General features: G+C 37.3%; 1 protein-coding gene across 1 annotated transcript; it reads left to right on the top strand.

Moving 5' to 3' along the window:
* The first annotated feature begins 10,039 nt into the window (after positions 1–10,039).
* LOC146881634 (uncharacterized) lies at positions 10,040–10,486 on the top strand. Its single transcript, XM_085669271.1, has one exon. It carries the CDS (start codon positions 10,040–10,042, stop codon positions 10,484–10,486), a length of 447 nt encoding a protein of 148 aa, XP_085525397.1.
* Positions 10,487–25,794: the final 15,308 nt, after the last annotated feature.

The following is a 25,794-nucleotide window of genomic DNA, read 5'->3' as shown; positions in this document are numbered from 1 at the left end:
AACATGCTGCACTTGATGTGACCCGCACCCATATTTAGTCCCAAGTTCATATCTTGGAGTTTCTCTATCAGTTCTAGCTCCTTAATCATCATCGCCGACATATGCACTCTTTTTCTGCTTAGTGCGTCTACAACGACATTGGCTTTACTAGGGTGGTATAAAATCTCAAAGTCGTAATCCTTCAAATATTCCATCCACCTGCGTTGTCTCATGTTCAATTCCTTATGATCGAACAAGTTCTTCAAGCTCTTGTGATCGCTAAACACTTGAAACTGGGACCCATATAAATAATGCCTCCAAGTCTTGAGGGCAAAAACTACTGCAGCTAACTCCAAGTCATGCATCGGGTAATTCTTCTCGTGCACTTTCAACTGCCTCGACGCATAGGCCACTTGTCTTTTATCTTGCATCAGCACACAACCCATGTAACATCCCGACCGGATATTACGAATTTAATTAATAAAATAAAGAAATAATAATTTAATGTCAATGAATAAAACTTCATTTCCCAAAAACACGGGAAATTTAGAACTTTTATTACTTTCAATAATAAACCAAAATCCATAAGTGTAAGTAAGATCGTAATTATCCAAAAGTCTAGTAATATCCATAATTACAATTTATTTGAAATCATAAAACTACATAAAAGCTTTGATAAAAATCTCCCAAGATTAGCCCCGCTCCGGCTCTACGCCTCACCAGTCCCACCTGCAACAACATATGCTCACGTATACTGCGTATACGATCATCGCCACACACAAGCAGATAGGGTGAGTTAACAAAATAACCATATATTTTTATGGCACACACACACACACACTCACACACACACACACACACACACACACACACACACACACACACACACACACACACACACACATATATATATATATATATATATATATATATATATATATATATATATATATATATATATACATATCACTCAATCACACCAAAGGAATTTCATCCTTTGATTTCATACCACTTGGCCACAACCATGTTAATTGTATTCTACGTCTTTTAGTGACTACCTCAAGATGTCTTGTTGCCATACCTATCGGCCACAACCGATAGAGCATGTGCGGGAAACCATGCTACGGATCACACATCGTAATGCCAGGTAAAGTTCCCAAATACGAACATAGTTTGTAATGTCCCAAGACTACCAAACTCGTCAGCTAATTACTGAGGAGGGCAATCCATCTGGACCCATCCGTATTGGCCACAACCAGCACACTCACACTCGTCAACCCGAGCTCAACTTAAGGGTTCCTCGTGTTCATCTGCCATCCCGAGGTCAACTTAAGGGATGCCATTTTGAGCCACAACTCAAGGAACACCAACAAGCCGACCTTTAAGGCATCACTAAAGCTTTGTAGAATACGCACATCAAGAATAAGAACACCAATACTTTTGTAGTAAAATTGCCTGGCGGGGGACATGTACCGCCATGCGCTGCCCGCTTCCAAACCGCCTGGAGCGTATGATGGGTCGAACCTTTACTCTCATTAAGTGTTTAAATTTTGGGGATTTAATATCCTTTTTGCTCTTAAGAATTGTATTTAGTTGCATGTTATATTATTGGATATTCTTGAGTTTAATAATGCAACTGTAATTTAATTTAGGTCCTTAAGAGTGTAAATTGTGAATATTTCAAGTCATAAAATAAGTCCCAAAATCATAATTTTGGAGAGAAATCATTCAAGAGCTAAATGCACCCCAAGTTTTCATTTTTACACCCCCTTCTGCAATTGGCCATCTAATTCTGAAAAGGGATATTTTTTGAGCTAACTGCACCTCTAGTTTTTACTTTCCACACCCCTCATTGTTGACATGTGAAGCCAGGGTGGTTTGCTTCTTGAAGATTTGATGAAGACTTAATGAAGCTCTTTTGAACTATCTTGAAGCCATTACCTTTGGAATGAAGCCTACTTGGATGAAGGAAAGGAGATTTGATGATATCCATGGTGATTGAGTGTGCTGAAAACACTCATAGACCATGGTGATTGAAGGAAGCCTACCTTTGGAATGAAGCCTACTTGAAATAGCTGAAAACAAGTTACCCTTTGGTGAAGGTGCCTCAATTCATAGACCCCTATGTTTAGTGGCATTAATTACCAATTTTGGAAAATTAGGATGAAAATCTTTATTGAGTCAATAGATCAAGGGATATGGGATGCAATCATAAATGGACCATATACTCCTAAGCATATTATTGATGATGTGCAAGTAAATAAGCCATGGACTCAATAGAATGAGGAAGAGAGGAGGAGAGCCCAATATGATTGCAATGCAAAGAATATCCTCACTTCATCTCTCAACATGGATGAGTTTTTTCGTGTTTCACAATGTAAGAGTGCCAAAGAAATGTGGGAGGTTCTTGAAGTGACTCATGAAGGAACCAATGATGTTAAGAGAGCAAGAAAACATGCCTTGATTCAAGAATATGAGCTATTCAAGATGAAACAAGGAGAATCCATAGCAAATGTGCAAAAGAGATTCACTCACATAGTCAACTATCTCATAGGCTTGGGTAAGGAATTTGACAAGGAAGAGTTAAACATCAAGGTGCTAAAGTGTCTTGATAGATCTTGGCAACCAAAGGTCACGACTATCTCAGAAACAAGAGATCTATCCACTTTGACAACAACTGCATTGTTTGGTAAGCTTAGGGAGCATGAGATTGAGATGCAAAGGCTTAATGAGCTTGAGTCAAGTGAGAAAAAGGTCAAGAACATAGCTTTGAAGACTACCACCAAGAAAAAAGAGGAACTCGAGGATGAGGTGGCTGAATCAAGTGAAAGTGAGAACTTGAATCTCCTTGTCAAGAGGTTTGGTAAGTATCTCAAAAGGAAAGGTATCAAAGGTAATCCCAAAAGGTATACTTCCAAACACAATGAATCAAACTCTTCTAATTTTACATGTTATAACTGTGGCAAACAAGGACATATCAAAATTGAATGTCCAAATGCTAACAAAGAAAAGGAGAAGACTGTTGATAGGAAAAAGGAGAAGAAGTTAAAGGAGAAACGTGCATACATTGCATGGGAGGACAATGATGATTCAACAACAAGTAGCTCCTCACAAGATTAGAGTGAAGAAGCCAACTTGTGTCTCATGGCTGGTTATGAGTCATCTTCCTCAAGCCAAGTAAGTTCTCTAGACTTAAATGACTATAATCAATTGTTTCATGATTTTGAAGAGTTGCATAATGAAGCAAACAAGATTTATGCATTAAACAATCGGTTGAAAGGCTTAAAACATTGGCTGGAAAACAAAGTTAGTCAACTGGAAAAAGAAATAGTTGATTTAAAGATTGATTTTGCACATTTGGAAATGATGTACATTAATTCAACCGACTGTTTTAGAAATCAGTCAGTTGAAAAATCCTGTGAAAACTGCACAGTTTTGAAAAATCAAGTGAAATACCTTATAAAGACATGTGCAAGGTTCAGAAGAGGAGAATCAAACTTAGAGGTTGTTCTTGGTTCACAAAATTGTGTGTTTGGCAAAGCTGGACTTGGTTTCAATCCTTCTTTTCAAAAGAAAACCAAGAAGTTCTCTAGTTTCTTTTCTAAAAGCATGCCAAGTGACATGCCATTCATTTTATGCAACTATTATATGCAAAAAAGTCATGTTATTAAGAACTGTCATGCTAGAAAATATGATGTTCCTAAAGGGATTATGAAATGGATCCCAAAAGGATCTAGAAAGGCATAACCATGATGGACCCAACCTATCAAAGGGTACCAAATAATCCAAATCTGTTTTGCAGGTAATGAAAGGTGATAAGAAAGATTTGTGGTACCTTGATAGTGGTTGTTCGAGACATATGACAGGAGATAAAACCAAATTTGTAAAGTTGGAGTTGAAAGAGGAAGGGTTTGTAACCTATGGAGACAACAACAAAGGAAGAATCCTTGGAAATGGAGTCATAGGCAATGGATCCTCTTTCAACATCAAGAATGTGCTGCTTTTTGAAGGACTCAAACACAATTTGATATGTATAAGTCAACTATGTGATAAAAGCTTTAAAGTCATGTTTGAACAAAATAGTTGTTTGATATATGATGCACATGGTAGTATTTTTTTTATAGGCAAAAGAGTCAATAATATATATCTACTTGACATGCATCATGCATCATTTAACATCCGTTGTTTGCTTCCAAAAGAGGATGATACTTGGTTATGGCATAGAAGACTTTGTCACATACACATGCAACATTTCAATCGGCTGAATAGAAAACAGCTGGTTGAAGGACTACCAAAACTCAAGTTTGAGAAGGATAGAGTGTGTGAAGCATGTCAAAAAGGAAAACAAACTAAGGTCTCTTTTAAATCCAAAAATGTTGTTTCAACTGAAAGACCTTTAGAGATGCTTCACATGGATCTATTTGGTCCATCTCGAACCATGAGCCTTGGTGGCAATCTTTATGCATTAGTCATTGTTGATGATTTCTCTAGGTACACATGGACTTTGTTCTTAGCTGCCAAAAATGACACTTTTCATGCTTTCAAAAGGCTTGCCAAGATGCTTGAAAATGAAAAGAGTTCCAAGATAGTGTCTATTCGAAGTGACCATGGTGGGAAATTCCAAAATGAAAAGTTTGAACACTTTTGTGAAAAGCATGGCATTAATCATAATTTTTCTGCACCAAGAACCCCACAACAAAATGGTGTTTTTGAAAGGAAAAACATGTCACTTGAGGAACTAGCTAGAACTATGTTGAATGAAAACACACTACCTAAGTACTTTTGGGCTGATGCAGTCAAAACTGCTTGCTATGTTTTAAATAGAGTGTTAATTAGGCCAATTTTGAAGAAAACCCCTTATGAGCTTTTCAAAGGGAGGAGGCCTATTTTAAGTCACCTAAAAGTATTTGGATGTAAGTGCTTCATCTTAAATAATGGCAAAGAAAGTCTTGGCAAATTTGATGCAAAAGCGGATGAAGGTGTTTTTCTAGCCTATGCTACACAAAGTCATGCATATAGAGTCTATAATAAGAGATCGATGACTATTGAAGAGTCTATGCATGTTGTATTTGATGAAACTAACCTAAAGTTGCAAGATCAAGTGCCAAAGAATGCAGATGAAGAAGATCTACTGTAGGAGCAAATTTCTGCTGCAGAAAAATCCACTACTGCAGGAAATCAGTCGGCTGAAAAGGAAAAATTGTTGACTGAAAAAGCTGCAGACAGCAAATTGTCCAAGGATTGGATCCAGCCTAGAGGTTTATCAAAGGACAACATCATAGGTGATATCAAACAAGGAGTATCTACTAGACGTAGGATTGTATTTTGTGAACATGTTGCATTTGTATCTCAAATTGAACCTAAGAATGTGAATGATGCTTTGAATGATAGTAATTGGATTGTGGCTATGCAAGATGAACTCAATCAATTCACAAGAAATGATGTGTGGTTTCTAGTACCTAAAACTAATTATATGAATATAATTGGAACCAAATGGGTTTTTAGAAACAAAATGGATGAAGATGGTAATATTATAAGAAACAAAGCTAGACTAGTCGCTAAAGGTTATAATCAAGAAGAAGGTATTGATTTTGATGAAACTTATGCACCTGTAGCTAGGCTAGAAGCTGTGAGATTACTCTTAGTATATGCTTGCATGTGTAACTTTAAATTGCATCAAATGGATGTGAAAAGTGCATTCTTGAATGGTTTTCTAAATGAAGAAGTGTATGTATCACAACCTCCTGGATTTGAGGATCATCTCTATCCTAACCATGTTTTCAAATTGAAAAAGGCCTTATATGGTTTGAAACAAGCACCAAGACAACGGTATGAAAGGCTAAGCAATTTTCTCTTATTAAAAGGTTATGTTAGAGGTGCATTGGATAAAACACTCTTCATTAGAAAACATGATAATGATGTTATACTTGTTCAAGTGTATGGTGATGATATCATCTTTGGTTCAAATAACAACACATTGTGTGAAGAGTTTGTTGCAGCTATGCAGGGAGAATTTGAGATGTCCATGATGGGTGAGCTTACCTACTTTCTAGGGTTGCAAGTCATACATCTCAACCATGGAACATTTTTAAATAAATCAAAATATTTTTTTGACTTGTTGAAAAAGTTCAAAATGGAGGATTGCAAGGAAGTTGCCACTCCTATTGCAACAAATTGTCTTATGGATGCAGATGAGGCTGGCCAACTAGTAGATTCAACCAAATATAAAGGGTTGATTGGGTCTTTGCTCTATCTTACAGCAGGTAGGCCAGATATTCAGTTTGGAGTATGCTTATGTGCTAGATTTCAAGCAAATCCAAAGGAATAACACTTTAAGGCTGCAAAAAGGATTATAAAGTACCTTAAAGGAACAACCAATGTTGGTTTATGGTATCCATGTGATTCTAACATAAATCTTAGTGGCTTTTCATATTCAAACTATGCAGGGTGCAAATTGGATAGGAAAAGCACAAGTGGTACTTGCCATTTGCTTGGATCAAGTCTAATCTCATGGAATAGCAAAAAGCAAGCTTGTGTGGCATTTTCCAAGCTGAAGCTGAATATATTGTTGTTGGACATGGCTGTGCACAAATCATATGGTTGAAACATCAACTTTTGGACTATGGTGTAAGGGTAAGCAAAGTACCTTTGTATTGTGATAATGCTAATGCAATCAACTTAACCAAGAATCCAATACAACATTCTAAAACCAAGCATATAGAGATTAGGCATCATTTCATTCGTGATCATGTTCAAAAGGGACATTGTGAAATCAAATTTGTTAAGACTGAAAATCAATTGGCGGATTTGTTTACAAAACCATTGGCTAGAGATAGGTTTAACAAGCTAAGAACTGAACTAGGCATTTTAAACATCAAGAATTTGGTCTGATGTGTTTGTAGCATGTTAATCTTATGTACTCATGCATTGGTTTCATAAAAATCTGTTGTTGTATGCAAAAGTTAAAAACTGTCATAGTCAACTTGTTGATTTTGCATTTCAACGTGTTGATTTCACTTAAATCTGCCTCTGTTTGCACAATTCATGATCTGTCAACCTGTTGTATCTGTATTTCAACATGTTTATTTCACTTAAACTGCCACTAGATGATGAAAAATTGATCTACTATGAGTTTTAATGTACTGTTTTCATAATTCAGTATGTTGATTTCATTAAAACTGAATTTGGAAAAATGAAGTTCAATTTCACAATTTTCAATCGATTGATTTTCAAAATCAGTCAGCTGATTTCACTTAACTAGATTTTGTTTTTAATCTTTGATGCTCTGATGCTGTTTTAGTCGACTGATTCTATTTTTTAACGTGTTGATTTTACTTAAATTATGCATTTACTCACGAATTGAATTGTTAAGCTGACCCAGTCAAAGAAAGCATCTTTTTATCAGGTACTATCTACTCCTAACTGCCCATTTCATCAGCCATGTGTTACTTTTACAGAATTGTTTGACCAAAAAGCATTCTAGTGTACAATTCCAATATCCATGCAGCTCACGTGATATGAACTGATTGATTCTCTCATAAAAACACATTGAAAACATCATGAATGCATGAGATACTGTTTTGGACTGCATTAAATTGATTTGGGTAACATAAAACAAATTAATTAGAAAAATATGCACCATTTAATCAACTATTTCTGAAAATCAGTTTGTTGAATTATAAATACTACACTTGTATTGCTGCATTTGCATCATACATCTCTTAGAAACAGCCATACCAACACTCATCATGCCTCGTCGTGCCCAAAGAGCTATCCAATCTGATGATGAGCATTCCACTCCTCCTACTCCAAGGTCTCCAAATCATGAAAGCCATGGAAGAATTGAAGCATGGTTTGAGGATCATGAGGACAACATTCAAGTGTTCCTCATTCAAATGAATAGAAAGCAGATCAACATTCCTAAGGTGCTGAGGTTCTCATGGCTAAGGGCTGAAGGCTTTGAGAGCCTATTCCAACAACTAAAGCATCAAAAGTTGAAGTCCTTCCTTGAACTTTCAGGGAAAATCTATCCAGACTTGGTGAAGGTGTTTTTCACCAACTTGGAGTTCAAAAATGATCTCCTACTGTCCAACATCAAAGGTGTTCAATGGAGATCAAAAAGAGAGCTTGGAAAGATGTGGTTGGACTCAAACCAAGGGGTGTGCAAGTGAGAAAAGGTGAAACTGGGGTTGTTCCAGAATTCAACAAGATAGAATACTATGGTCAATGCTTGAGAAATCCTATTGCTGAAATCAAACACTTCCATGTTGGTGGTCTCAAGGTGGATCAAAGGTTACTTGGTATGATTGTCACAAAAATCCTTGTTCCACTTGGTAGCAACCATTCAACATTGAATGAGGGAGATTTGATACTCATGTACTGCATTCAACACAACATTCAAGTGGATTGGATCTATGTGTTTCGTGATCACATGCTCAAGGCCAAGAGGCTCACAGATTTTGGGCTTCCATATGTGGTTTTGGTGTCTAAATTCATTGAATACTTTGGTATTGATGTAGAGGATGAGCTAGAGGAGTCAACTGGACTATTGAACCATACCCCCAACCAAAATCTGCACAAAATGGGCTTTATCAAGGTGGGAAATGGATGGACAACTGCTGGCGCTGTTGTTGTTGGTGCACATGACCATGAAGTTAGTCCAAGTGATGCAAATTAAGAGGAAGAACCAACTGCTGGACCCATGGACTTGATTCCGTACAATCCTCCTGAGGATAGAGGCATTGTGTACTCACATTTTGAGAGGATGGTGCTGAACCAGCTGCATGAGCTCAATGTGTCTCAACATGAACATCACAACTTTTGCAATGAGAGATTCAATGCATTGGATGGCCAAATCCATGACATCCATGATATGCTCCACTCATTCTAGACCAGAAATGATCCTCAGGATGACTGAGTGTGGTGGTTGTTTAGGATCATGCATTGCATCGTTGTGTTTGTGATTTTTCAGTTTGAGTTATGTTTGTTTCCGTTGGTTGTTTTTCATTTCAGTCGGCTGATTGTATCAGCTTTATGCATATGTTTTCTATTTTCAGTTTTTGTTGGTTGTATTCCCTTAGAGTATTAATGAAATGAAATGTAATGCTTGTTATCTTTATGCATTTGTTCTGTTTGATGAATCCAAAGGGGGAGAAAAATTGGAAAATGGATAATTGATCACATTAAACTAAGCATTAAAATTGGAATCAATAATCAAATCTGAATTTGAACTCATATTATTGATAGGGGGAGCATGACCACAGTTGTATACTTGCTAGCTTGTGTGTATTGTTGTTGTAAATGTTTTTCAGGTTCACAAGCTTCAAGCTAAGGTTTTACTTCATCAATTGGTATCCAACAAATGGAAACATTTTGCAATGGAAGATAGAAGAAGATAAATGAAATAGAGGTTGGCTTCATCAAATCAGGGGGAGATTATTGACATGTGAAGCCAAGGTGGTTTGCTTCTTGAAGATTTGATGAAGACTTAATAAAGCTCTTTTAAAATATCTTGAAGCCATTACCTTTGGAATGAAGCCTACTTTGATGAAGGAAAGGAGATTTGATGATATCCATGGTGATCAAGGCTAGAACGTGTGCTTTCCATGTAGTTACATCATTTATAAATTGTATTTTAAGTTTGTAATTCATGTTGTAGACCTTATAGCATTAATTAGATGTAGTTTGGTCTTTATTGTGATTTTAATTTGTTGAATGGTTTTTCGCGGAGTGGAGATGCCGTAAGTTCGAGAACGGTCTCCGCGGTGATATCTGCTTGATGGTGGCTCCTTTGTCCATCAAGGACTTTACCTCCCTGGTGGAAAAGGCCAGAGTAATGGAGAAGATGAAACGTGAGGTAGAAGGTCAGCGCCCACAGTAGCCACAACCGCCTCAGAGGATTGGTGGACCATCTGGGTCCAAGCCCAGACACGAGGAGTGGAGGAGACCATATGATAGGCCCCACCATCAACCTCAGGGGTCTAGGAGCTTTTCTCCTCAGCAAGGCCGAGTTCAGTGTTACATATGTGGAGGACCCCATTTGAGGAGCGCTTGTCCACGTATGGAAGGTTATTGCCGGTGCAACAATTGTGGTAAGGAAGGCCACTTTGGGAAGGACTGTCCCAACCTTGCCAGGGCAGTGACACGCCCTCCAGTCCAGACTCCCCATCAGCATGAACGGAGAGATAGAGGCAACAGGCCTCAGGCGACGGGCAGAGTCTATGCCATGACCGGAGTAGAGGCTGTAGGTTCAGCTAACCTTGTTATGGGTTATTGTGTGATTTTTGGGATGAGATGTTGTGTGTTATATGATTCCGGAGCGACACACTCCTTTGTGTCAAATGCATGTATGGAACGGTTAGGTCTGCCGGTGTGCGAGCTACAGTGTGAGCTTGCGGTGTCTACTCCAACGTCGGGACTGGTCAGGACGTCGTCCTTATGTGCTAAGTGTCCAATGGAGGTAGAGGGACGCAGGTACAAGGTGAACCTAATCTGTCTGCCTCTATAAAAGTTGGAGGTAATCTTAGGAATGGATTGGCTCTCTACCAATCGCGTTCTTATAGATTGTCGAGAGAAGAAGTTGTTTTTTCCCTACACCGAGGAGCCTGAGTTGGTATCTTCTTAGGGTGTTATGAAGGAACTCCATGACGGTGCGTAGTGTTACATGATCTTCACACATCTAGAAGTGGAGAGGGGAGAGACGACGTCAGTAATACCGGTTGTGCAAGATTTTGGAGATGTATTCCCGGTAGAGATGGCAAATAAACCCATCCACGTGGGTATTATCTGAACCCGTCCCCGTTTTAACGGGGAATCCCTGCATTGACTGGGTATGGGTATGGGTATGGGAATCCCTGATTTCTTCAATTGGGTATGGGGATGGGGATGGGGATATACATATCCCCGCCATATCTCCATCCTCGTTTAAATTATTAAAATATTTACAATTAATTAAGTAACCATATATATATATATATTTATATATTTATATTCTATTTTTTATTTCTTTTAATTATTTGGTTTGTTATGAAACTCATTCGCATCTCCAATATATTTTTTATCTTATCATAACCCTTATGTAATTATGTTAGAATGATGTATATCAATTAAAAAAAATTATTTCTAACATTTGAATATTTTTATTATTTTTTAATATTTTTATTTATTGCATTTTCCTTTCACATGAGAATGTTTAATACTCTCAATTTAAGTGTTTAATAACATAAACCTTTTATTTACTAGGTAATATATAAAAAAATACTTATTATTATTAATTTTTGTTTCATTTGAAGAACTTTTTTGTTTCGCTAAAACAATTTTTGTTATTTCTCAACCATTGAGTATATATGTTGATATTTGAAAGGTTTTCTTAGATCTCTAAGATTTTCATCTTATCATACCCTTAATTATATATTTGTTTTACTTTGTGCGATTCCTTTCAATAGTCTCCAAATTGTTTATAAGATACACATTTGTTAATTTTTTAATATTTTTATTTTTTGTATATTTGCATCATGTAGAATACTATTTCGATATATTTTATCTAATTATTTTTTATTTTCTAACTCATTACAATCATACTTTAATTTTTTCACTGTAATTGTATACATAATTTTTATTTACTACAATATAAAAATTTAATGTAATTGCTATGGATATTTTTTTATCACCATCCAACATATATTGGAGTTCAAAAGATACAAGATCTATGTTAAAATTTTATTATTATGGTTATTGTTTGTTCTTTGCGGTATTTTGATAAAGTGATGTATTATAACTTTTATTAGTGTATAAAAAAAAGATTCATTATAATTTAAAAAATTTAAGTAAATAAAGATTTAAAATATATTTTAATTTGAATTTTTTCCTTTTATATTTTTTAAAATAATTTTAAATTTTATCGACTAGGTTTCATTAATGTTTGCAAATTTAATAAATATTTATGTTCTCATGAAATTTTATTTTGTATTATAATCTAAAATGTAAACAATTATAATTTATTTCAAAGTATTTGATATTGAAGAAACAACCATCCTCCTAATATTAAATATTTGACAATATTATGTTTCTTTTACCCTAATTTTTTTATTATTTTATTAAAATTAATTAAAATTAATATTAAAGTAGTAAGAAAATGGGTATGGGTATGGGTACGAGATTATACCCATTACCCGGTGGGGATGGGGATAAGACAAAAGTTTAATACCCGTTCGGTTTGGGTATGGGGATGGGGATGAATTTTTTTTACGGTGATGGGTATGGGATAGCAAAACCCGTCCCCGCCCCGTTGCCATCCCTAATTCCCGAAGGAGGTTCCTGGATTGCCTCCCAGTAGAGAAGTGGAGTTTTCTATAGATCTAGTACCAGGGACAAGCCTGGTGTCGATGGCCCCATATCGCATTGCTCCGGCAGAGTTGGTTGAACGTAAGAAACAGATTGAGGAATTTATGGCAAAGCAGTTTATCCGACCCAGCACTTCGCCTTGGGAAGCACCCGTGCTGTTGGTGAAAAAGAAGGATGGAAGTTCACGTCTGTGTGTGGACTACAAAGTGTTGAACAAAATGACGATGAAGAATAAATACCCTCTCCCGAAAATCGACGACTTGATGGATCAGCTACATGGGTCATCAGTGTTCTCGAAGATTGATCTATGATCGGGATACCATCAGATTTTGGTAAAGGCTGATGATGTACAAAAAACGGCTTTCAGGTCCAGGTATGGCCACTACGAGTATGTGGTTATGCCTTTTAGTGTGACCAACGCTCCGACGGTGTTCATGGACTACATGAACAGGATTTTCCGGCCCTTCCTAGATAAGTTTTTCGTAGTCTTCATAGACAACATCCTTATCTATTCTAGAACTCAAGAGGAGAATGCAGAACACCTGAGGTTGGTGCTTGGTGTTTTGAGAGAGAAGCAGTTGTACGCCAAGTTGTCCAAGTGTGAGTTCTGGATGAGTGAGGTTCATTTTTTGGGTCATGTGATATCCACCCAGGGGATTGCAGTGGACCCAACGAACGTCGAGGCAATGGTAAAGTGGGAAAGTCCTAAGTCGGTTACAAAGATCAGGAGCTTTGTGGGGGTTAGCAGGCTACTACAGGAGATTCATAGAGGGATTCTCCAAGATAATGGCACCCCTGACACTGCTTACTCGGAAGCACCAACCCTTCACTTGGACGGACAAGTGTGAAGAGAGTTTCCAAGAGCTTAAACGGAGGTTGACTAGTGCCCCCATATTGGTAATTTCGGACGTTGGGAAACCGTTTGATGTCTACTGCGACGTGTCTCACCTTGGACTTGGTTGTGTTTTGATGCAAGAAAAGAAGGCGGTGACTTATGCTTTGAGACAACTTAAGGTGCATGAGCGTAATTACCCCACTCATGACCTGGAGTTGCCGACCATAGTGTTTGCTTTGAAGATCTGGAGGCATTACCTCTATGGTGCCCAGTTTCGTGTGTTCAACGGTCATAAGAGCCTTAAGTGTTTGTTTGACCAAAAGGAGCTGACCATGAGGCAGAGAAGGTGGATGCAATTTCTGAAGGATTACGATTTCAAGCTTCTATATCATCCCGGGAAGGCGAATGTAGTGGTAGATGCCTTTAGTAGGAAGTGTTTCTTTTGAAATGTTGAACAATTTTTATATACAACATGAGTCATTTAAATTGTAAATGGTGAAAAGGGTTAAAAAAATTAAAAAAGTGTTTCCAAAACATATTAATTTTCAAATTTAAAAACACCAATTCCCTTCGAGTAACAACAAAAGTGGTTTTGTTGAAATTTTAAACAAATTTCATATATAAAATATGAATTATTTAAATTCTAAACGGTGAAAAGTGCAAAAAAAAAATGCAAAAAACATTACCAAAAGATGGATTTTTTCAAATTTGGCAAAATCAATCCCCTATGACTATTGCCCAACATGTTTCTTTTGTAATGTTGAACAATTTTTATGTATAACATAAGTCATTTAAATTGTAAATGTTGGAAAGGGTAAAAAAAATGAAAAAGGTGTTACTAAAATATAAAAATTTTCAAATTGTAATACACCAATTCCATTTGAATATTGGCCAAAATGTTTTATTTGAAATGTTGAAACAATTATATATATATACATATAATATTAATTATTTAAATTGTCAATGGTAAAAATGGCAAAAAAAAAATGAAAAAAGCGTTACCAAAAGATGAAAATTTTCAAATTTTAAAACACCAATTCCCTTTGAGTATTGCCCAAGGTCTTTCTTTTGAAATTTTTGAACAATTTTTTTATATAAAATATGAATTATTTAAATTGTAAAGGTAAAAAAAAAATAAAAAAAAACGTTTCCAAAATATGAAATTTTTCATATGTAAAAGCACCAATTCCGCCAAACATGTTTCTTTTGAAATTTGAACAATTTTCTTATATAAAATATGAATTATTTAAATTGTAAACGATAGAAAAAATGAAAGAAGCGTTACCAAAATATGAAAATTTTCAAATTTAAAAACACCAATCCTCTCTTAGTATTGCCCAACGTGTTTCTTTTGAAATTTTGAACAATGTTTATATATAAAATATGGATTATTTAAATTCTAAACGTTGAAAACGATAAGAAAATGAAAAAAGCGTTACCAAAAGATGAAATTTTTAAAATTTAGAAACATCAATCCCTTCTGAGTATTGTCCAACGTGTTTCTTTTGAAAAGTTGACCAATTTTCTTATATAAAATATGAATTATTTAAATTGTAAATTGTTAAAAAATTTAAAAAAGCGTTTCCAAAATATGAAAATTTTCAAATTTTAAAACACCAATGCTCTCTGAGTACTGCCCAACGTGTTTCTTTTGAAATTTTGAACAATTTTTATATATAAAATATGGGTTATTTAAATTGTAAACGATGAAAGCGGTAAAAAAAAGCGTTTCCAACAAACGTAAATTTTAAAAAAAACCAATTCGCTCTGAGTATTGCCCAACGTGTTTCTTTTGAAATGTTGAACAATTTTCATATATAACATATGAGTCATTTAAATTGTAAACGGTGACAAGGGTAAAGAAATTAAAAAAGTGTTTGCAAAAGATGAAAATTTTCAAATTTAAAAAACACCAATTCTGTTCGAGTAACGGCTAAACGGGTTCACATATAAATTATGAACTACTTAAATTGTAAATGGTGAAAATGGTAACAAAAATGAAAAAATCGTTACCGAAAGATGATAATTTGAAAATTTGAAAATACTAATCCGTTCTGAGTATTGCGCAACGTATTTCTTTTGAAATTTGGAACAATTTTCTTATATAAAATATGAAGTATTTAAATTGTAAACAGTGAAATGGGTAAAAAAAATGAAAAAAAGTTACCAAAAGATGAAAATTTTCAAATTTGAAAACAACAATCTCCTCTGAGTATTGCCTAACGTGTTTCTTTTAAAATGTTGAACATTTTTTGTATATAACATATGAGTAATTTAAATTGTAAACGGTGAAAAGTGTAAAAAAAGATTAAAAAAGTGTTTCCAAAAGATGAAATATTTCAATTTTAAAAAACACCAATTCCATTTGAGTAACGGCCAAAATGGTTCTATTGAGATTTTGAACAAATTTCATATATAAAGTATGAAGTATTTAATTTGTAAACGGTGAAACGGGTAAAAAAAAATGAAAAAACCAATACCAAAAGACGAAACTTTTCAAATTGGAAACACCAATCCCCTCTGAGTATTGCCAAACTTGTTTCTTTTGAAATGTTGAACTATTTTTAATATAACATGAGTTATTTAAATTGTAAACGATAAAAAGGACAAAAAAAAACTAAAAATGTGTTACCAAGAGATGAAATTTTTCAAATTTAAAAACACCAATTCCCTTTGAATAAAGGCTAAAGTGGCTCAGTTGAAATTTTGAACAAATTTCATATATAAAATATGAATTATTTAAATTGTAAATGGTAAAAAGTGTAAAAAATTGAAAAAAACGTTACCAAAAGATGAAAATTTTCAAATTTGAAAACACCAATCCCGTTTGAGTATTGCCCAACGTGTTTCTTTTAAAATGTTGAAAATTTTTATGTATAACATATGAGTCATTTAAATTGTAGACAGTGAAAAGGGTAAAAAAATTTAAGAAAGTGTTTCTGAAAGATGAAATATTTCAACTTTAAAAAACACTAATTCCTTTTGAATTATGGCCAAAGTGATTCTGTTGAAATTTTGAACATATTTGATATATAAGTATGAAGTATTTAAATTGTAAACGGTGAAAAGGGCAAAAAAATGAAAAAACAATTACCAAAAGATGAAAATTTTCAAATTTTAAAACACCAATCTCCTTCGAGTATAGCAGACCGTGTTTCCTTTGAAATTTTGAACAATCTTCTTATATAAATTATGAATTATTTAAATTGTAAACGGTGAAAAGAGTAAAAAAAAATGAAAAAAACGTTACCAAAAGATGAAAATTTTCAAATTTGAAAACACCAATCCCCTATTTGAAACCCTAGGAGGAGAAATCCCCATCTAAGGTGAAGGTCAGCTCTGAAATTAGGGATAAACCTTTGAGATTAATCAAAGCTGCTTACAACGATATGGCTTGCACCGTTTATAGTGGAAGGGTAGCCGAAAACAAAAAACAAACAGAAAAGGACAAAGTCATCTAACAAGAATCCTAACGGCAAAGGTGTGAGGTGCGTGATTTGTAACCCTAGCAAAGGGAGAGGTGGAATGCGTGAAGATCAAGAGAAAATGGGTTGGATGCAGACTTTGGTTGGCTCGCATGGAAGAAGAATCCCAACGGCACTCCAAGAGAAAACTCGCGTGATGGGGAAAGGTGAAGATATGGTAATGAACCCTAGCAACCATGCTTTAGAAAACATGCGAGTAGAAAGGATCCCTAACGCACACAAAGTGGCTAGCTGTGAGGTGCTCGAGAAAAATGCTCGGTTTGGCGCAGCAAAGATTGTGGTTCCTGTTCCGTGTGATGCAATGCCAATGTGGGTTGCAGATGCGGGAAGGAACTGAAAGTATGATTGCAGATTGGGCCTAGGCCCAATGTCGTTGAAACGTGAGTCTGAATCATGTGTGCACCACGCAAGTAGTTAGCAAGCATCAGATGCGGTAAGGTGATTTGGGCTGAAGGAAAACGTGATGCTGCAACCCATTAGCACACTCTTGGTTAACAAAGTGGACACATGGAGAAGAATTGGGCCAAAGGCCCAATGCCAAATACTTCAATAATTGGGAGCTTGGAGAATAAAGGCTATAATTAAGAAAATAAACTCAATTAGAACAACATTTATTTAATTAAAAATAAAAAATAAAAGAAAATAAAAGAATGGCCTAGGCATTGGCCAATGCTATGAAAAGCCTTTTAGGGTGATATTCATCACATTTAAATTAAAAAAGTGTTACAAAGAGATGAAAATTTTCAAATTTAAAAACACCAATTCCCTTTGAGTAACGACCAAAGTGGTTCTGTTGAAATTTTGAACGAAATTCATATATAAAATATGAATTATTGAAATTGTAAACAGTTAAAAGGGTTAAAAAAATTGAAAAAAGCGTTACCAAAATATTAAAGTTTTCAAATTTGAAAACACTATTCCCCCTCTGAGTATTGCCCATCTTGTTTCTTTTGAAATGTTGAACAATTGTTATATATAATATATGAGTCATTTAAATTGTAAACGGTAAAAAGGGTAAAAGAGATATTAAACAGGTGTTTCCAAAAATGAAAATTTTCAAACTTAAAAACACCAATTCCCATTGAGTAACGACCAAAGTAGTTTTGTTGAAATTTTGAACAAATTTCATATATAGAATATGAATTATTTAAATGGTAAATGGTGAATAGGGCAAAAAAAATGAAAAAAAAAATTACCAAAAGATGAAAATTTTAAAATTTGAAAACACCAATCCCCTCTTAGTATTGCACACCGTGTTTGTTTTGAAATTTTGAACAATTTTCTTGCATGAAATATGAATTATTGAATTTGTAAACTTTGAAAAGGGTAAAAAAATGAAAAAAACGTTACCAAAAGATTAAAATTTTCAAATTTGAAAACACAAATCCCTTCTGAGTTTTGCCCAACATGTTTCTTTTCAAATGTTGAATTTTTTTTAAATATAACATATGAGTCATTTAAATTGTAAACGGTGAAAAGGGTAAATAAAAAAAATAAAAAAGTGCTTCCAAAATATCAACTTTTACATATTTAAAAATACCAATTCCCTTTGAGTAAAGGCCAAAGTGGTTCTGTTAAAATTTTGAACAAATTTCATATATAAAATATGAATTATTTAAATTGTAAACGGTTAAAAGGGTAAAAAAAATGAAAAAAGGTGTACCAAAAGATGAAAATTTTCAAATTTCAAAACACCAATTCCCTCTAAGTATTGCCCCAACGTGTTTCTTTTGAAATTTTTAAAAATTTTCTTATGTAAAATATGATTGAAATATTCAAAGTTACAAAATAAGTCCAAAATCAGAAAATTCTGGAAAGAAATAATTTAAGAGCTAAATGAACCCATGGTTTTTATGTTACACACTCCTCCCTCAAGTGTACCACCTAAAACCTGTTTTGCACCCCTAGTTCTTACTAAGTTGCACTCCTTTTACAACTTAAACCCATCTCAACTAGATTATGCCATGTGGCAATCCCCACCTTCCAAATCAGGCCAACCATATGCTGACACGTGTCATTATCCATGCAAACACATTTGCACCAATTAGAGAGTGACACCTCATCATCTTCAACTCTCTTCTAACAGAAACCCTAGCCTCCATTAGGGTCATCGCCGACAACAGACCTCTATCGTTCCATCTTCACGTGAGAACCACTAGCTACAATGGAACCACTATCACCACTACGAGACCTTCATTTTCCTCGCATTAGAAGCCACAACACCTTCGCATCACGTCGCGCCTTCAGCCACTGCGACCTTCAAAAGTGGCACTTGTTCGAACTTCGAACACAGAGCTTCATTCACGCAGAGCTTCATTCACGCATCACTTTATGCATTTCTTCCACGAACCACATAACTGGAAAATGCACCAGAGCGGAAGCATGACACAAACAGGAGAACCTCCGCCGTAGAAGCCACCATGCTCACCACTGCTCCACCATCCTTCATTGCACCAGAAGAACAGCCAACGCGAAACCATGAGTGGACTCAGCTACAACACTGTGCCACCATGCTTTAGCCAAATGATAAGGAACACGAGTCTCTCGTTCCCATAGCAGAATGCCATTGAAGCCACCATTGATGGAGAATGATGTAACATCCTGACCGGATATTACAGATTTAAATAATAAAATACCAGATTTGCACTACGCTTGAATGCATTTACGACGTAACCAACACCGGTAGTAGCAGACCGTGACCAACAGTAGTCAACATGGAAGAAACACTTGGTAAACCATAATTCTGGAGAGAAAAAGCATACTACCACGTGTTAGCTTCTCATAGGGTAGTTAACTGGTCAAACAGGTCAAAAGGTCAATCGAGCAATCAACTCTGGTCAAATTCTAGTCAATATTGGAAAAATGGTTAAACAAGAGGGGCAAAATTGATAATTGGACAAAAATTAAGTTGCTAATTAATTAAATAAAGATAAAAGATTTAAGCAATCGAACAGATAATGTAACATCCCTAAGGAATATTACTAACTTTTTTTTATAATAAAAATAGAAAATAAAAATAAATACCTCATTTAATATGATACCATTTCCCAAAAACACGGGAAATTTAAAAGAAAACTGTAACCGTAATGTAATTCAATTGTTCACAATCATTCTACACAAAATTTACAAAGTTCAACATAATTAAAGTTACATCAAAATCTTAAAATAACAATGCTTTCAAAGCCCAAGTAGCCCCTGCTCTCCGTCTCTAGGCATCTCTTGGCTCACCTGTCAAATCATCTGCTCCCGAATAACAAGTTATCCGATCATCGCCACACACACACAAATATGGTGAGCTATACACAATACATAAACAGATACATGAAATAAATATGCCACCCATCCCAAAATAACATGACTAAATATTTCATTGTTTTCAAATTACCCAACCATGATCTCATAGTCCTTCATGAGTCATATACATGAACTAGGTCTTGGGACTTTACCGTGCTCCCACGAAACTAACTCATTCGTGGTCCAACCCTATGAGCCTATCCTGCTCATAGTCTTGCCTACAAACTCCTCGTCTGTAGTAAATCATCCAAGCCTTCTTAGCTTGGACCCTGGCACGCACGCAATCACCATACTATAGACTCCTCGCCCAATAGTAGCCGACGGGAACATAATCGTTCCTTGCCCATCGTTCGTCCGACGCATGTAATCACCATACTAAGGACTCCTCGCCCATTAGCAGCCGACGGGAACTCAACCAGTTCCATGCCCATCATGCGTCCAACCATCAAGCACACCCCAGACCCCTATTGGACTTAGTCCTTCAAGCCCAAACACCACAACCACATGCATATACTTCCTATACTTAGGAAAGACTAGCCAAACCAACACATAAATCACATACAAACATGGCAATTCGCATAAACTCGCTTAAGCCAAGGACCCTCGCCCAAGCTAAACCCTCAGTCTCGCTTAGGCTAGTCCCCCTCGCCTGAGCGAGCTTAAAATAGTGGTTTCTCCACGTTTTCTCGCTTAGGCGAGATCCTCTCGCCTGGGCGAGTCACACCTTCGCTCAAAACAACACACACCTCGCCTGGACGAGGATTCGACGAGAAATGCATCAATTCAACTTTGTGAACTTGCTTAGGCGAGCCACCCTTGCCTAGGCGAGAGTGTTCATAGCTCAGAACTCAAAACTTCTCGCCTGGACGAGAAGTCGCGCTCAAAATGGTACAAGTTTCCATCGCGACCTCGCTTAGGCAAGCCACTCTTGCCTAAGCGAGAGTCTCTATCGCTCAACTCCAACACAGGTCGCTTGAGAGAGCAGCGCGACCCAAGGACAGAAACGAGGTTTTGCAACTCTCGCTTAGGCGAGATGGCTCGCTTGGGCGAAACTTGCAGAATTGGTCTCTGTTCAAGCACACAATTCACCACAACCAAGACCAAACCACATTCCAATTCATGCCAAACAATGGAGAATCATGCACCACAACCAAGGACCCTTGATTCACAATTGCTTTTGCCTTAACCCCTTGCACACCCTAATTTCGTTCTCCTCTCCAGACCAGTTCACAACACTGCCAAAACCCTTCCCTCTACCTAAAATTTGCTTTTATAAGTGTCTTTTTTATGATGGGTTATAAAACTAAAACGAAATTGGGCTTAATTATGGTTTTAATCCCTATTCAATGTTAATTACATAGGGGTTTTTCAGCCTCTCTTGGTTGCCCCTGTTGGGTTTTCCTTTGCCCTTTCAACTCCACTCCAAGCTAGAATTAGCAAAAATAAAGCCTACTTTATGTCCACCAAGGTTTAAACCCATAACCTCCCGCATATAAGGCCAAAGCACAACCACTATGCCAATTCACATTTAGTGATACACTCCAATCAATGTAAGTTTACATTACCAATTCCATACTCATACATAATATTAAAATTAAAAATAAAACAACAACACATAATTGGCATACATAGGACTCGAACCCAAGTTGTAACATCCATAGGGAATATTACTTAAAAATAAATAATAAAAGAAATAATTACATTAATAGTCATCTCAATGAAAATCCCGACGCGGGAAAAATTTAATTTCATGAACGCACGCGCCAAAACTTATAACATAATCAGTCAAGTATTACAAGTTCACATTATTCGTGTTTATAATAAAACATAAAGTAATACATATAAGAGAAATCCTAGCTCTAATCCCATGCTAGCCCTCACTCCGCCATCTGAACATCCTCAGCACCACCTGTATCAACATCTACTCCCGTGTAACGAATTCCACGATCATCGCCACACACAAACAGAAAGGGTGAGCTGAGAAAATAAAATAACAAACATATAAAACACAAGATAGATCATATACCCATCTTATTTATTATATATAATTCTTGGCCAAGACCTTAACCCCAAGACTTATCAGTCTTCAAATCATACAATTGGTTAGCCTTAGACTCGGGAACATGATGCTCACACGAACCTGCCCGCTCGTGGTCCTGCCTCTACGAACCTCCCCGCTCGTAGTCCTACTCTACGGACCTGCCCGCCCGTAGTCCAACACATGTGATCCACCAGCCCCGTACCTCCCCACACGTGGCATCTCTCAACATGAGCACGAAACATACGAACCTACCTCGCTCGTATCCCCACGTGAGAGTAACTAGATATGAACCTCCCCGTTCATATCATCACATGTCAAACACCATCCATGAACCTACCCGCTCATGGCACAGCATCTCCCGATCCAAGCAAAGCATCATTATCAATTAAAACAACACACTAGAAAGCAAAGAACAACAACATTCCCGCCTGGCTCGGTCCACACGCCGCCAGGCGAAACTGTTCCAGACCGCCTGGCAGTACCAGCTCACCGCCAGGCGTCAGAGCACTTCCAGCGCCACTGTCTGACCACCACCGCCTGGCGGAACACGTCGTGTCGCCAGGCGCCACTCAAGGCATAACCCTCTCCTACTAAGGCTACCGCCTGGCGGTGTTCAGTGGACCGCCAGGCGCCATACCAGTAGCTCCTGCTACTGGTTTTGGCACCCAAAGTGGTTAATTATGCAATTCTAGAATGCTTTAGAAGATATTGTACACTTGTTCTATCAGAGTTATTGATTTCCAGCACTATCCCCTCCCAAGTATAGCTCTTGTACCTAAAACAGAGACGTTTAGGCACTCTCTCTCGTTAATCTCTCATGGTCAACCACTATTGCAGTAACAACACACTCCATTATATATCACAAGCACTCAGTTCAGAAACATTATCAACCCTCTTCTCATCATACTTATCTCACGCTGTACTGCCACGCATCTTGTTCCACTTAACATTACATAATCACATGACTTACATCTAAGCTCACTAGTCTCCAAAACACATAAAACCCACAACACACCATCAAGAATATTTAACAACAATTATACAGAATTCTAAGCTTTCAAATCTTGATCCATTGACTAATGTTATCCGATTTCTTCCTTTAAATAACTCAACTCTCAACAACCCATCGCATGAACATACTATCAACCACTCTCCACTCCCATGCTCTCTTACCTAAGCATATTAATCCTTACTGTGTCCTCCTGTAATTACCTATATCCCTCTCAGCCTCTCCTCTCACGACCACTCGAAAACAACACGCATTACGCCACTGCCCCCGTCATCGCCTGGCGGCATACCAAAACTCAGGGAAATATCCAGGTTGCTGCACTTGCAACGAGCCAAGTTGGCCAGAATCCGACTTATACTACCCAGACAATGTCACACCATAAATCATACTTAATTTACTGACCCAGTTTCCATTGGCGTACTGTCCTCAAATTCGTACTCACCATGAACCCTAATACCTCAACTCGGATTCTACCATTCCAATAGCCCCACTCCATTCATATTAACATATAAAGGTATTCTCATACACCATTCTAATCAGTCCATACATTCAATACATAAAATCATAATCAGAAGTCTCAATGACCCTGCACAGAACACAAGTCAACAGCAAGCGCAAACACTGACGCGCCGCCTGGCGGATATTCATCCCTACCAGGCGGTTTAAGCAACCAGAACCCAAAATTACACACAGACATATGAACCGTCTGGCGGCTCATGCATGCCCGCTAGGCAGTTTCTGGGCAGAACCCAGAAATCACAAAAAATAGCGCATACCAGTCAGATAATCCATGCAATTACGATCGTACAAGGCACAACAGAGTGTATACTATTAATAGCACGCAAAAACAACTCCCCTTACTTCTTATCCTCGCTCCAAACCTGAATTGGTGAGTGTGCTTTGAAGCAAAACCTTCTCTTCTCTTGATTTGCACCCGTTACACCTTACTTCCTCTCCAATTCCTCTCTACAATGCGTCCACACTAGCTGCTCTCCACCCAATGTTCAGACTCCTGTCTCAATACCCCTCCTCTTGCTAATTCTCTTCCTTTTGAATTACCTATTCATTGGCTGCTAGGGTTCTCAAACCCCTTCAGATTCATGTGAATGATATTTGGCAAAACAAAAAGAAAAGTAGGTTAGTTCTCAACAAGGTTTGAACCCATACTCATGCATACACCAAACCAATGCCAAACCATTCAACCACACATGTTTCATGATGACTTCTACAATTTTAAGGATTTATCATCATCCCTACGCATTCAATATATAAACACACAAAAACCATAATTTAAATAACTCCCAAGTGACACACATAGGACTCGAACCCAAGTCCTCACACACAAGCAAGCACTCTCAACCACATGAGCTAACACCTTTCCACGTCATAGTCCTTCACATTTATTACTTTAAATGTTCTCATTACCCATTCTATTTAAATAATTATTTAATTTTCCCGGGTCTTACATTACACCCACCTTTAAAGATTTTCGTCCTCAAAAATAAGACTTACCAGGAAATAGGTACGGATAGGATTGCTTCATGCGATCCTCCATCTCCCAGGTCATCTCCTGGGTAGTCTCATCCCACAGCACCTTCACAGTCTTAATTTCCTTCCCCCACAGCTGTTTCACCCGTGAATCCAGAATTCGCACTGGCCCAGTGCTCACCGTCAAATCCTCCCGAATCTGAATATCATCTGACTCTAGTACGTGCGACGGATCTGCAACATATTTCCTCAACTGGGAAACGTGGAACACATTATGCAGATTCGTCAGGTGTGGTGGCAGGGCGATCTCATAAGCTGCAACGCCAATTCTCCTCAGAATTTGATAAGGCCCAACAAACCTCGGAGTTAGCTTCCTCGATTTGATGGCCCTCTCAATACCAGCCGTCGGTGTCACCCTGAGGAATACATGATCCCCAGCCTCGAACTCTAGAGGTTGCCTCCTCCTATCTGCATAGGACTTTTGTCTGCTCTGTGTAGCCCTCATTCTCTCTTAGATTCCCCTAACCTTCTCAAAGGTTTGCTGTAAAAACTCGGGACCCAACACTAATGATTCCCCATCCTAGTTCCAACACAATGGTGTCCTACACCGCCGCCCATACAACGCCTCATATGGAGCCATACCGATACTAGTGTGATAACTGTTGTTGTATGTGAATTCCACTAAGGGGAGCATCTCACTCCAACTACCCATATGATCTAATACACAAGCCCTCAACAGATATTCCAAGGACTGAATAGTACGCTCTGACTGCCCATCAGTCTGAGGATGGTATGCAGAACTCATCCTCAACTGAGTCCCCAACGCTGCTTGTAAGGACTGCCAAAAACGAGAAGTGAATCTCAGGTCTCTATCTGACACTATACAGGCCGGCACACCGTGCAACCTGACCACTTCCCTCACGTACAACTCAGCCAATCTGTCCATTGACCACTTCTGATTAATAGCAAGGAAATGAGCACACTTTGTCAATCTGTCCACTATTACCCAGATGGAGTCGTGCCCCTTCGCAGACTTCGGCAAATGAGTGACGAAATCCATGGCTATACTATCCCATTTCCACTGAGGAATATCCAACGACTCAAGTGTACCCCCTGGTCGTTGGTGTTCAATCTTGGCGTTCTGACATACCAAGCACGATGCCACGAAGTCGGCAATGTCGGTTTTCATCCCATTCCACCAGAAAGACTGTTTCAAATCGCGATACATCTTAGTCATACCTGGGTGTATGCTAAGACGACTTTTATGGCCCTCCTCCAGAATCTGTTTCCTCAGTCTCCAATCCCCAGGCACACAAACTCG

Source organism: Vigna unguiculata, chromosome 11 (genome assembly GCF_037176805.1).
Source record: "Vigna unguiculata cultivar grain cowpea cultivar isolate G323 ecotype 2 chromosome 11, ASM3717680v1, whole genome shotgun sequence".
Classification (NCBI taxonomy): domain Eukaryota; kingdom Viridiplantae; phylum Streptophyta; class Magnoliopsida; order Fabales; family Fabaceae; genus Vigna; species Vigna unguiculata.
Note: the sequence above shows the minus strand (reverse complement) of the source record. Positions and strands in the feature narration are given on the sequence as shown.